The sequence below is a fragment of the Cynoglossus semilaevis genome, chromosome 6 (genome assembly GCF_000523025.1).
Source record: "Cynoglossus semilaevis isolate Cse_v1.0 chromosome 6, Cse_v1.0, whole genome shotgun sequence".
Taxonomy (NCBI): domain Eukaryota; kingdom Metazoa; phylum Chordata; class Actinopteri; order Pleuronectiformes; family Cynoglossidae; genus Cynoglossus; species Cynoglossus semilaevis.
This window is the reverse complement of record NC_024312.1, coordinates 5,766,920-5,781,050: the sequence shown is the minus strand read 5'-3', so window position 1 is coordinate 5,781,050 and position 14,131 is coordinate 5,766,920. Positions and strand designations below refer to the sequence as shown.

Genomic DNA, 14,131 nt, shown 5'->3' with positions numbered 1-14,131 from the left:
CCGCTAATCTGGGACCAAGGCTTTTGAGAAACTCAGAGTTGGAAATACTCGCAATGGCTCAAAGAGTAAAGGCAGTGATGGTGATTTTCCTTCTCCTGATTGGACAATACAACTCAACAACTGGGATTATATCATTAGCTGTTGTCCCAACAATCTACCAGGTACTGGTTGTGCTTGTTGTCCCAACAATCTACCAGGTACTGCACGGGTTGTGCCAACTTCTCCTCGTACTCTGATTCTTGGGACGAGATGCTAACCTGTTGCGAGGAGGTTTGTTCAGACAACAGCATAACTGACCGCCTGGAGCAGTATTTACATTCAAATATTTCATGTATTTTCCATGTCATAGTCGTCACAGGGAAGACATAGGTTTCAGCTAACCGCCTAGCCTCAGCCTCAATTTCCCAAAACACCCCTGGCTGTGATCGCGACTCAAAGGTATGACATCGTGATAGAGATCGACCAAAGTGATTTTTCAGGATGTTTTCCTCAGACCACTGAAACTTTGAAATCTGTGATTCTTGGTGCTTTCTTTACTCACTGAAGCTTTATTTTAACCATTCATTTGTTAGAGTCCGAGGGTTTATTCTGAGCTTCGTACATGGCAGAAAAATGTACTTGCATTTGATTTCCTGTGGGTGGGAACCATCTGTGAGTTTGTACAGGTGCTTCCTCTGATCACAGTCGCAGCAGTAGCTGGTGTGTCGGTGGCTATTTAGGTTTTAAATGAGGTAATTGATTGTTCATTCAATTAGTCTCAGCCTGCTCCCGGGGGGCAGATGCAGCCATTGGGTAAAAATGAGCTCAGTCAATCAATGTGCAGCTCCCACTGAGTCCGCAGCGACAATGGTTCTGTTTCTGCTCCTTCCTGGTGAATCTGTCTGTCTGTGCTGACATGGCCGCCACTTCAACGCCTTCTTCTCTGTTTACATCTGCAGACATATTGAAAACTGGACGGGTCTTCAGGTCTTGAGGGACGTGGACATAGAGCTCTACACCGGCTTAGAGAGGCTGTGAGTATCATCAGCTGTTTTACACTAACATCAACGTAACTACAGTACGTCGGATCAGACTCTGACCAGAACATGGAGCACGTGATCAAACTAATGAGAATGAGAGCGAGGGAACCTTCACTGTCCCAGTGAATCATAACACACAGACAAACTGCACTCACACACACACGTCCAACTATGATCGTGAAACTCTCCATTCTTTACTTTCGTAGATCGTGAAACTCTCCATTCTTTACTTTCATAACTTCTGATGATGAAGAGAACAGATCAGAGTTAGACACTCGTCAAGTTACCAATGATTTTGTCTTCTTCTGCACCGAGTCATGTTACGACTCATCTTACGAAGTGTTTATGACTGTTGGTTAAGTCTAAGCATGGGCAAACTAAGGCCCAGGGACCGGATGTGGCCCGTTCAGCTTTTTAATCCGGCCCAGCAAAACATTTCCAAATCGTATAATTCATTTATATTATCGTTATACTTCTTGGCCCGCAACGTTTGCCCAATAGATGGCCTGCCAGTCCACGCCTGGTTAAGTCAATGATAAGATATCAGCGTTAGCCAATCAGAGGTAAAGACTTTTCGACTCCCCCCGTGGGACGTCACCCTTTACAGTAAAAACCTTAATAAAATAGACAAATAAGAAATATTAATTAATTAATTAATTAATAATATAACTTAATACAGGAGAAGTTCGGTGGACCAGATGAAACAGCCAAATCCGATGTCTGCGTTAGTTTCTTCAGATTTCGTAAAGGAGCCTCGTGACTAGTCATTTATCACTGTCTAAAACATTTATCCACAATCGATAAACGGTGTCTGCAGAACTGTGAAGTTTGGAATTTTTTTTTTTGTAAGTAACTCTTTGCTGCCAATGTATTTTTATTTTTGTATTTGCACGTTCTTCTTTTTGTACTTATTCTTATTTTAATTCTTTCTTTTTATTTGAAACCCACAGGGCCGCGACATACTTATTAACAAGGTGTGTGTGTGTGTGTGTGTGTGTATGTGTGTGTGTTACAGCACTATCACCAGGAGCAGTCTGCACACCATTCAAACTCGTGTGTTCTCCAAGAATCCCCATCTGCGCCACATGTGAGTATTCGCCCACAGGGGGCAGTGTTTGTCATGTAGGACATGTTTATCTGTGACATGACACACGGTGACTGCACAGAGGATCAGATGGATATAAAAGAAAACAACATTTAAATCATCAACAGTAAATTAACACACAGAAGTGAAGTGTGGGGATAAAAATGTTGCAAAAAAATTCCAAAACGAATATTAAAAAAAAATCCATAATCCATATAATTTAAATTTCAATAAATATTTAAATAAATGACAAGAGTCATAAAAAAGGACAATTTAATGATAATTTACAGGGAAAAATTTATTATCTTTTTTTACCTGTTTGACTATAAATAATAATAACAACAACAACAACAATAATAATAATTATTATTATTATCAATAATAATAATATTATTATTATTATTATTCCAAAAGTACCAAACTTGATTCTTCTGTCAGAAACATTTTGGGTCAAGAGCCAATAAATAATTTATTGGCGTTTCTTTGTCAACAATATTCCTTTTCATCCTCCGTCGCTGCCTCTTTTGACAGTCTCCGTCCCCTGACACTGCAGCTGAGCATAGTCTAGAAATAGTGACCAATCCTGTTTTGAGGCAGCTCAACATGTGGTTGGCCATCACGGTGCTGCCGAGGCTTCCTGAGCAGCAGGGCGTTGGCAGATGGTGTTTGTATCCCCGGCCGTGAATGGGATTGTTGATCTACTGTACGGTGTATTCATGTTTCTGAGAAAGCAGTCATGGTGTCTATTCATAACCACGGAGACCAACGGGTGTCTGTGCTGTGACCACGGCTACACACTCGTACGTCAGGGGCTCTGGAGTCCAACGGAGAACTCCACAGATTTGAAGGTTCGACTGAAGAGTGTTCGAGCAGAAGGTATTCTGTTCCTTGTACTTGTCTCAGTACCTGTAGTTCTTGTAGTTCTTGTAGTTCTTGTAGTTCTCTGAGGTCTGTATCATCTGGATCTCTAAGTTAGTCTCTGACTAGGCCACGTCTTTGGCTTTTTCTGCTTTGAAATCACATCCTCCTCATCTCATTTTTGTTTTTCTTTTGGTCGTTCTTTCAGTTTGTCTTTTAGTAAATTTCTATTTATATCTATACATTTTATTTATTTTTCTGTACTTTATCCTTTTTCTTTAACTTCAAGTTCTTCAAGTTTCTGCTTTGTTTTGTGTATTTCCTCCTTCGTGGTTCTTTTCTTTGTTTCTTCTGGCTCCTCTCCAGATTGAGTACCGGATTTTCCGGACTATAAGTCGCACTTTTTTCATCCTTTGGCTCGGTTTGAGACATACAGTCTGATCTTCTTGTGGTTTTTTTCTGACCTCTGATTCCAAACTACTGCTATTTTGTTTATATATTTGGTCGATTGATTTCAACGGCTGTTTCCAGATTCTCGGTCTCCTCCACCTTTACTAATCCGTCTTGTCCCAAACACATTTTTTTCTGTCTCGTATCGACACCGTCCAACTCCACCTCCCTACAGACTGGTGCAGTGGCAAAGGGAATGAGCTGAGAGGGATGTGTGGAGAGAGGTGAGAGGTGCTGCCAGATGGTGTGTTGGTGGTGGTACTGCATGTGCTGCCGAGTGACACATGACTGGACTGGACTGGAGTTCAACCTGCACACTGGACCAGAGAACATCTGTAAAGTTCTCAGACTCGTGTGCGTTTCCAGAGTCACTGCCTTAAAGTCAAACGGTCAACATTTTTATTTATTTATTTGTTTATTCATTTTTGCAGCTCTGCGGTTGGGGAGCGCCGTTTCAGATTTTCCAAAACAGAGAAATTGTAAATACATTTTCTTTGATTGTATCTCCCATAATGCTTACTTTTTTAAAACGTTTTTGTTTTAGATTAAGTTTAAATATAAGGAACTTTTGTTACATTTAAACTAAATATTGTATAAAAAATTCCCCTTTCCTGGAAACATAAACCAAATGATCTGCTCTCTGACATCTATTATTTGTTTATTTTCATTTTTAGTTTGAGTTCTAACTCTTCATGTTGGAGACTCAACAAACCGACTGAGAATCAGCCTTTGAACCAATCACAAATGTCAGGTTTATATTTGGCCAGTGGACAAAGACAAACCTGCGCTCCGACGAATTAAACTAATTAGAGCTGTCCGTGACAAGTGTCACTTTGATTGGCAATTGAATCAAGCAGAGATTACACTGAGTCACATCCATGAAGACACCGACAGGATGAGTGACAGCTTTAATTACTGTGGCAACGACGGTCATTTCACAGCCTTCTGAAAATAGACTCTCTGTGTGTGTGTGTGTGTCACTAACTGACAGTAGATGCCCCGTCATTTATGAAGTAACAAGAGCAAATAGACTGATGAAAAAAAATAATAGAGAAAACCATTGGATTCACAAGTGCCAAGCAGCAGCAGCAGCAGCAACAGCAGCAACAGCAGCAGCAACAGCAGCAGTAACAGCAGCAGCAGCAACAGCAGCAGCAGCAACAGCAGCAGCAGCAACAGCAGCAGCAGTAACAGCAGCAGAAACAGCAGCAGCAGCACAAGTACCAGCAGCAGCAGCAGCAGCAGTAGCAGCAGCAGCAGCAGTAACAGCAGCAGCAGTAACAGCAGCAGAAACAGCAGCAGCAGCAGTAACAGCAGCAGTAACAGCAGCAGCAGCAGCAGTAGCAGCAGCAGCAGTAACAGACTCAGGTCTCCAGACTATTAAAAAAACATAAAGTGAAATGGAAACATAAATGTGCGTTCTGCCTCCTCTCCTCTTCTTTTCTCTTCTCTTCTCCTCCGTTCTGCCCTGAGAAGAATACGATGAGGTCCATAATCTCAACAGCCATGAATAATAAACATTGTTACATCACCACTTGAAATGAGAGGAGGGACACAGATGGTGCTGAAATCAGGAGAGGACGTGCAACTACAGCAGTGAGACAGACATAAACACAGGAGCTGATTGAATCTCTGTTCACTGAGGAGTTGAAACTGCCACGAGAATGCAGCCGCCTGACGTGGCCACCGGAGGCGCTGCAGTAGGATCAGGACTTTGAGGTTTCACATTCACCTGAGGTGTGATTTCTGTCTTATTAATTGACATGTAAAACGTGTCAAAGTTCCATAAATAGACCTGAGCGAGGAAGAACAACCATGGATGGAATTTTCTGCTGCATTTTTGTTTCTATCAGATTTTAAAATCCTAATCCAGGGAATCCGACGGAGGAGTAACTCAGTGTTCACCTTAGGTCGGAAGTTCACGTACTACATCACTCACCTAGGCTAACACAGAGGTGACATCGTGGCTAGGACGTAAAAACAACAGAAGAGTCTGACTAGGAGCCATAACGAAGGGCAAAAAGTCCCCCCCCCCAAAAAAAAACGCAAACGAAAGAAAACAAATGTGGCGTAAAACCATCGAATATAAACAAAGCTGTCCTGCGCGTATAGCGCTACCTAGTGACATATTCATCCACTACGCTGTCCAATGTCAAGACATTCTAAACAAATGTTTGGGAGATGTCAACGTAACCACGAACCGCTGTAAGTTGAGGACGCTGTAAACCGAGGACTCTGTGAATGAAAGACGACCTGAGCCTGGATCTCTTTTCCACTGCGTCATGGATTAAGATAAACATTAAAAAACCTCGTTCCTATTGTCATACGTTCATGGCCTTCAAGATTCAAGTCTCATTTCTTTTATACCTTTTAACTTTAATCCAAACACTCAAACCAAGTCTCCACCAAACGCTCTGTAAAAGTGTAAAAAGCCTCATAAAGTAAACCCTCATATCCAAGTGTCCTAGAAGGCATTAAAGCCAAACGTGCCCACGAAGCCTTGTAAAGACGCGCGTGTGTGTGTGTGTGTGTGTGTGTGTGTGTGTGTGTGGACTTCCAAAATCAGGGCAGTTCCTCTCAGCCTTATTGTAGTCAAGCTGACCTTTTAAAGGACGACTTCTGCATGTAAAGAGGTCCAGTTCAGTGGAGTGGGGGGGGGAATGGGGGGGTCGACAGTGGACCCCACTCATACTCTGCAGCCTGAAATATACTGTATGAACTTTAGGAACAGAAGACAATAATCCTCTGGTCCTGATCTGAAATATGTCACCATTAGTTCTGTGACGTTACCAGTGTTCGTTTCTCTCCTCAGCTTCTTTATTATTATCATTATTATTATTATTATTATTCCAGCTGTGTTTGTTTAAAAGAGTCTTTTATCGTTCATCAATAATTGCAGTTCAATCAGGTGGGAAGAGTTCCACTGTTTGATGGAGTTGGAGGCAGAGCTCAGAGCTCAGAGCAGAGATGATTCAGTGTCTTCTTCTTCGACTGTTACTGACTGAGTTACAGGTTTGTTTGTTTGTTTGTTTGTTTGTTTCCCTGTGATTTCATCGTTTGTTTTATTCGTTTGTACATCCTTTCTCACCAACAGAGCCTCGTTAACACGGTGTGAAGTTAAAAATACATTTATTAACCCTTTCCCTGAACACAGTAATATCTACTGTAGCATCTACGGGAAACTGAAAACATGTCAAACATGGTCAGTTGATGACAGCGCTGTCTGTTGGTTTAAAAGGAAAAACAGACTTTTTCACAACATCAGAAAATTACCATAAAAAGATATTTTTAAAAATATAATATGAATATTTTTATTTTTTTTTTTTTTTTGCTGCTGTCTAACCATGAAAACAGGTGAAACTGAATCATCAGGCTGGTGATGATTCTGGGTCGACCAATAGTATAGAAGCAGTTGATTCCACTGTGGTTTGTTCTGTAGCAAAGCTGCTAAGACTCCTATAGCTAACACACAAACCAACCCATCACACAGTGGTCAGGTCGGGTTACTAACACCAGTCTGTGTTGTTCAGTGCGGTGCAGTCACAGCACTGACTAACGTTCAGCACCACGGACAGCTCTCTGGGCTGCACAGACTCGTTAACACACAGTAGCTGCTGCAGTTTTTCTCTTCTCACTCCCTGCCTCGTTATAAGACCAGTCCTCGCCGCTAATAACGGACCGTGGTGGACATCCACAGGCTCATTAATGGGATGAAAGACCCCGTGATGTGTTGATGACCCCGGGGCTGTTACTGTGCCAGGCTGGCTGTGACATTAGGACTGATGATAAAAAATGGAAAACTGAATTTTTACAACATTATAACATTAACACATTTGCAAGGTCACGTATTTAACAAAAGGCTCATGTGGAGTTTTTTTTTATACGCTAATAAACCATAATAGCCCCCTCACAGAGACAGCGCTCTTTGAATTAGTCGGGGGAATCCAACATAAAACTCAACCCAAGACACCGTCCTATATATGAGAGTGTTTCCCAAACCTTTTTTTTTCCGGGGAAACCATATTTTAAAGTCTCAATTTTTCGGGTAAACCATATTTTAAAGTCAAACCTTTGTGACCAAAGTCAACAGACATTATTCATAAACTCCTGGGAAACATGATGTGAGACGACCCCCCCAAAAAATGTCCTGCGATCCACCTGAGGGTCCCGACCCAGTCTTTGGGAAACAATGCTATAGAGGACTAGACAAGTGGATGTGTTATTATTAGGTCATTAATACATTAATTAATTGACAACATTAAAAAGAAAGTTTTAAAAAATGACAGCGTTTTGGTCTTGATCTGTCAGAAACTTTAGGTTTTTCTTTATGTTAGATATTAAATCCCTAAAGTCCAGGTCATCTTTTACTGGCTAATTTTTTATGCCATTTATATTAAATATAATGTAAAATTCTCAACAGCGACACTGCAGTGTGTTACTGTCAATTGTATTGGGTCTGTGTGTGTGTGTGTGTGTGTGTGTTTTCCCCTGAGGTGAGTGGGTTTTTTTTCTTCCTCATTTTCACCTTCAGCTCCTTTTGTTTTGCGGCGATGATAGGTTCCTAGCCCAGAGCCCAGAGCAGCAAAGTCTCCTTCAGATGGAACAAACAGAGAGCTGCACTGGCCAAAACAGAACTTGTTCTGGATTTTCACTGAGTCACATCCATCTGCTGTCACAAGCTGAAGATGAGACGAAGAAGAAGGGAAGGAATTAGACCGACTGTGTTTCGGTGATGTCATTACAGTGCTGTTTAATCTCTTCATCTGAAGTCAGTGGTTTAATATGGGCTTTTTGTGACAAACTGAATCTCATTGTTCAGAGATGCTAATCCTGTGTAAAAGCTATGCAAATATATATATATGTATGTGTGTGTGTGTGTGTGTGTGTGTAAATGTAAAAATATAACAATCTTCTATTTTAAATTTACTCACAATTCACTAAAATCTCAGCCTGTTTAGTTGAAGACAATGCTGATATACTGGCAGGAATTGAAGAAATTTTTTCAGTTGAAAAATCAATTGAAAAAAGTTTTTAGTTTTCATCGCCATTTGCTGCCACCTGGCGGTAGGGTATTTAATTGTTCTGCATGTCACACATTGACAAACAAAGAAAAATTATTTGCAATAAATAAATAATAGTTTTGGGACCAATTACGTGACACCGGATAATTTTCCACGGCACAGCTAATGATCTCTCACGGCCCGCTAGTGTGCCACGACCCAGTGGTTGGGACTCACTTTACAACTTCACACACTAACAGACCGGTTCCAACAGGTTCTTTGTGTGACGTCTGAGAGGCTAGAGGTCACATGACAACTGACCTCTGCCCTTTATCGAACCAAACAACAGGTTCCTGGGGAAACAAACGCTTCACAAACGCATTAACACGATCTCTGCTTCTGAAAATCTGGATGGAACAGAAAATAAGAACGATCCTCAGAATGTTTCATCGACACCGACTCTCATCCAGTGACAGTTTGAACTCCAGTCAGACTTTTACGGCGGTCGAATTTTTTTTTGCCGCCGACGATTTGTTATGACTGAGTTTCTCTTTTCTTTAATTGGTCACTGGTTCGTAAAATGATGCAGTGATTTAAAAGCTCATTAATAGACAATTCACCAATTTACCCTACGGTGTTTACACACACACACACACACACACACACACACAGATGGGATGATTTTGATTTTTTCCGTGTGTGTTTGTGTGTGTGTGTGTGTGTGTGTGTGTGTTGTACTTTTGTCAATCTCCTGGTGTGTTTGACTTTGTGTTGCCATGGAGACAAATACCTTTGTTTGTGTTGTGAGTTATTGCGACCCAGAAGGGATTACAAGAGGAAATGACTCATGACTTCCTGAAGTTCACACACAGTTCTCGCAGCGTTTGAGTTTGGTTTCCCTTCTCTCTGGTTACGCCTGATAAAGGATGAATCCCTGAATTTCCTGGTTTTCTACTCACTGTATCTTTGGTCTGATTGGTTCATTTTTACACACGTTTCCCGCCAAAGAAAATGATTTTCCTTCTGTTCCTCCTAACTTTAAATGTCCCTCTTCTTCTGTCTTCCAGAAACCTGTCCAGGAACCCCATGTTGACCACACTGTCCTGGCAGATCTTTGACCATCTGCCGCTCTTTGAACTGTAAGTCGACTTTACTCAAACTTAACTCTCCACACGTCCAGCAGGGGGCTATAACGAGGATGTCATCAGTTTTTTTTTTATGTCATCGATCATGTTTGAAAACTGAGCAGGGGCGGGGCCGCAGCCCCCACTTTGAAAACCACGACCGGTCAGAGCCCGTCCAGACCTGCCCTGCCTTTAGACCTTCATGTGAACTCTCATTAGGATCATGGTTCACTGAGGCATGTGGGCAGCAAATGATGGCCCACGTGGTCCAGACCAAAAGATGAACTAACGACGCTGGTCCTGATACATTAAGGGCGCGGTCGTAACGTCACACCTGATTGGTCGGTGTGCGTATTGTTATGCATATTGTTTCCCCCGAGGAAACATTCGATTGTGTTTTCATGTACAGTTTCAGCAGATAGAGAGTGAATAACAGGTTGCTGTGGCAACGTGCAACATAGCAGCAACAGCAGCAGCAGCAGAAAAAAACCAGATAGTCAGAGCTGTTGAAGAAGATCTTTGTGAGTGTCTTTCTTCAATTCCTGCCAGTATATCAGCGTTGTCTTCAACTAAAGAGGAATTTTAGTCAATGATGAGGTCATTTAAACTAGAACATTATTATATTTCATCACATAAACTTGTGTAAAATTGTTGTTTGGTGGTGTGCTGTGGCTCAAAAAAGGTTGGGAATCACTGGTCTGGTCTAGAGGGGACAAATACCAAGACGAACTTCACATTTTTTTGTCTCACCAATTATGAAAAAAAAAGAAAAAGAAACATATCTATTGGCTATCACACAAAGAAAAATAGCAGGCTTTGAAGCAGGTCATAACATCTACCTGTGATACATTTCATGTCATTAATTAAAAAACATTTTTGTAGCATTTCAAATACATATAGTTGGCTCTTTCTGGTCCCAGAATACAAACATGGGGACACACAAAAAAATACATTAAGCAGGCAATACTAATGACCACAACAGCATATTTCTATTCATTATAAAAGGTAACCAGCTAACATGCTCTAATGAACGGAGAATTCACACGACGTAGATTTAGACACAGATGAACTAACTTCACTAACGCACCTCATTCCGTTCAGTACAACTCCATGCTACGTCAGACTGTGTCGATTCACGTGCTTTTACCCAGTGAGATCTGTGCTACATTTGTAGGCTAACGTTAAAGAGGACAAACTCTGATAAATGAGCAGCTTTTGGAACCAGTGGAAACATTTTGTGCTGCAGGCGAAACCAAGACCAGGATTCTCCTCTCCTCTCCACAATTAACAACAACAAGTACTTCCTGTTGTTTGTTGTTGCGACTTTTAAATGAAAGGAAATAGTTGCATTCCTCCAGAGAGCGTTCGTTCAGGACTGGTCCAACTGTTTTTCATGTCACGCTCAGCCAAATAAAACAAACACGCATCTAAGTTGTGGGAAATTGGGTTTTAATTAGAACTCGTCTGCTTTGCTGCGTCATTTAGTCGATGAGAAAGTGACTTTTTTGTTTGTTTGTTTGTTTTTTTCTGGAAACTGACACATTTTTGGTTTGGTTTTTGATTTGTTCCAAGACGTCAGTGCAGAAAATTTTACAAAGGATTTAAGCCAACACTTAGTACATAAAACATCAGATAAAAAAAATATGTCCAATAATATCGGTCAGCCAATATTATTGGACCGATATTAGCAAAATTATGTAATATCTGTAAGAATCGTTATCGGTTTGTCCTCCGATAATAAAAACCCGATAACGCTATGCCAAGGTTTTCTCAAATAATGTGTGCTCCAAAAATAGTTTTGGGGATAAACAGCTGTATAATAAAGTGAAGTCACTAGATGGCAGCATTGCAGCTCATTTAATTAATCTATTTTAATAATCAGGGGATTGTATTCAGAATTCTGGAGCTAGCAACTCATACAGTGGTTTGTACAGATCAATAAAAAAATATCACCAGACCTGTATCGGTATCGGTTGATATCGGAATCGGAACATGAAAAGTGTTTGAACAATATCGGCATATCGTCAAATTGTCAATATCGGACATCCGTACTTAAAACTGAATGAACTTTGTCAAAGTTAAAGATTCATCTTAGGTAGAATTTCCCAGTGTTACAAAAAATGACTGACGGTTTCATGGATTTTAGGGAAGGGTAGGGTCACTGACGCCCCGCTGCACCACCGCTGCACCACCGCTGCACCACCACCCTGGTGGCCTTTATTAGCTGTGATGTTAAAGACTGGGCTTCTCCTCCTCTCAACCTTTAGTCTTTCTGTCTGTCTGTGTGTCTGTCCCCCGACACACACATCTGCGCTGCGTTAATGAGAGTCAGGTTATCGCCGCTTCAAAGTAGAAGCGCTCATTTGCATCGCACCTCCCTGACCAGACAGATGAGGGATTTAATTAAGTCAGTGTCGCCGGAGCAAAGATTGCATTTGCTGCATGTTGTCAGATAAACTCAGATCAACCTGGGGAGGGGGGGGTGAGGGGGGCAACATGATTTTGAGGCTTTAAGGATACGACTAATGAAGGACTTTAATTAAATTGGGCTTAAGGGTGCCACGTGAAGGCAAGTGTGCCGTGGGCAGGAGTGTTGAGAGTGTTACTTATATTAATATGTTGTGGATCTGAGTCACCGTCTTTAATTACCCCACAACTGCGTTCATACTCTGGGATTGGTTTTCTAAACGGTTTCACAGTGACTCAGAGAAACAGCGCTGGTTGATCATTTCTACGACAACGAGACAAAGATTTGTTTGGCATTGAAAAGTCATGGAAACGCAGCCCTAAACATTTCCAGAGCATTAACCCATGCCTTCAGGTGTTTGGACAACATCGGCAAAAAGTTATCATCGGACATCCCTTAAAAAAAAAATAAAATAAAATGAACAGTTTGATGAAGAGGTGGTTATTCCAGTGTCAGAGGTTGAGAACATCAGACAAACAAACACAGACAAGTTTTGTCAGTTTGTTAGGAGGAAGTGGACGACAAAGAGTTAATGGAGCATAAATGAGCAAAAGGTTCACGGAAAACAAACAAATAGAGGGAAGTTATTCAAAGAAAAAAAAAATAGAAACCACAACCTAACCTGACATGAACGAACAAACAAACACACACACACACACACACACACAACCAAACCGTGTGACGAGAAGAGCCGATGTTTTGAAGCGTTCCACTGATTGCTGAACGCAGCCCACCTGCTGCTGCAGGAACAGGTGAGCTGATTGGAGAGTCATCAGTGAAGCACAGAGTGAACACAGAACAGAGAGCCATCAACCAAGTCCAATGGGATTTAATCGGATTATTCACAGGCTAGCTGAGGATTAATCACAATTAGTCATGATTAATTAAAATAAAACAACTAAGTTGGAACAGAAAGATGGGTTTCATGTATGGGTTTTCATTTGTGACTAATCTGAACGGTAGAATTATCAAAACAGAAAACTGTCGAGAGAAAACAAGAAAAGGTTGGAATTAAATTCCAACCTTTTCTTGTTTTCTCTCGACAGCTTCATGGAGCTGCTTGAATCATTAAAAAAATGATGTTCAAACCTGAAATGTCCTCAACAATATTAATGAATCCCTCACTCTCCCTTTGACCACTGAGTCTCAGGCCTGAAGTTGAAGACCCCACTAACGCAGGCTTAGTGATGAGAAGGTATTTAAAGCTTGAGGCGCTTCAGTGAAACAGGAACTCTTCCCTGCAGTGTCTGAAAATAATAACACGTGTTTAGATTGAATTGTTATTTCAATTCAATCAATTCAATTATTGGATGTAGAATTTGCGTCATTCTACCGATGCATTTAAATTTCAAATCTGATTATTTTCACAAATTAATTAACGCCAGTGACTTTGTGTGAATTTCAACAGTTCAAATAGAAACGAAACGCCACTTTTTTGTAACTTACTGATATTATAGATGTAAATTATAATGTGTTTGACTCTTGAAGGAAAAGAACATTTCAGTGTTTTTTTTTTTTTCTTACCTTCCGTACATGTTCTCTCTGAATTGATGTTCTTTTATTTGTGGTTTGAACACTGACTAACCAGGAGTCGTTCAAAACAGAAAAAGAAACAGTAAATAAATCCTAATGCTTTATTATTATTATTATTATTATTTTGCATCATTACGATTCGACCATCGTTGGCTCGAATGCAATTGTGAAATCAAATAGTGCCGTAACCCGCTGTGCCTCAAACTTGCAAATGAGAGCTGCTGACTGCGAGCCAAAGGCGTGAGAATAATCAGGCGACGACAGCGAAGAGTTCGCTGCCGTTCTTGTCTCGTCTTGGCTGAGATTCGGTCTTCCAGGCTTCCATAGTCACACTGTGTACTGTGGCGTGTGAAGAGTGTGTGTGTGTGTGTGTGAGTTCCTGCCTACAGCCTCCTTAGGTGACACTCATTAATTAATTGCAATCAAAGACTTGTTTGTAAAGTGACAGAATCGTCGCAGAAATCAGATGCTTTTCTTATTTTCTCTATTTTTTTTCTACATTATTGAGCCTAAATTATTGTCTATATACTGTATGTATATATACATATACTGTACATATATATATATATATATATATATATTCTTTTTACTGGAGC

General features: G+C 40.8%; 1 protein-coding gene across 1 annotated transcript in view; it reads left to right on the top strand.

Annotated features, from left to right (window-relative positions):
* Positions 1-14,131, top strand: part of LOC103379855 (NT-3 growth factor receptor-like) — a 39,819-nt gene that overhangs the window by 15,233 nt on the left and 10,455 nt on the right. The window contains exons 3-5 of the mRNA XM_025056324.1: positions 939-1,013; positions 2,035-2,106; positions 9,479-9,550. Of these exons, the coding sequence (XP_024912092.1) occupies positions 939-1,013; positions 2,035-2,106; positions 9,479-9,550 (219 nt within the window). The remainder of the gene's footprint in view (positions 1-938; positions 1,014-2,034; positions 2,107-9,478; positions 9,551-14,131) is intronic.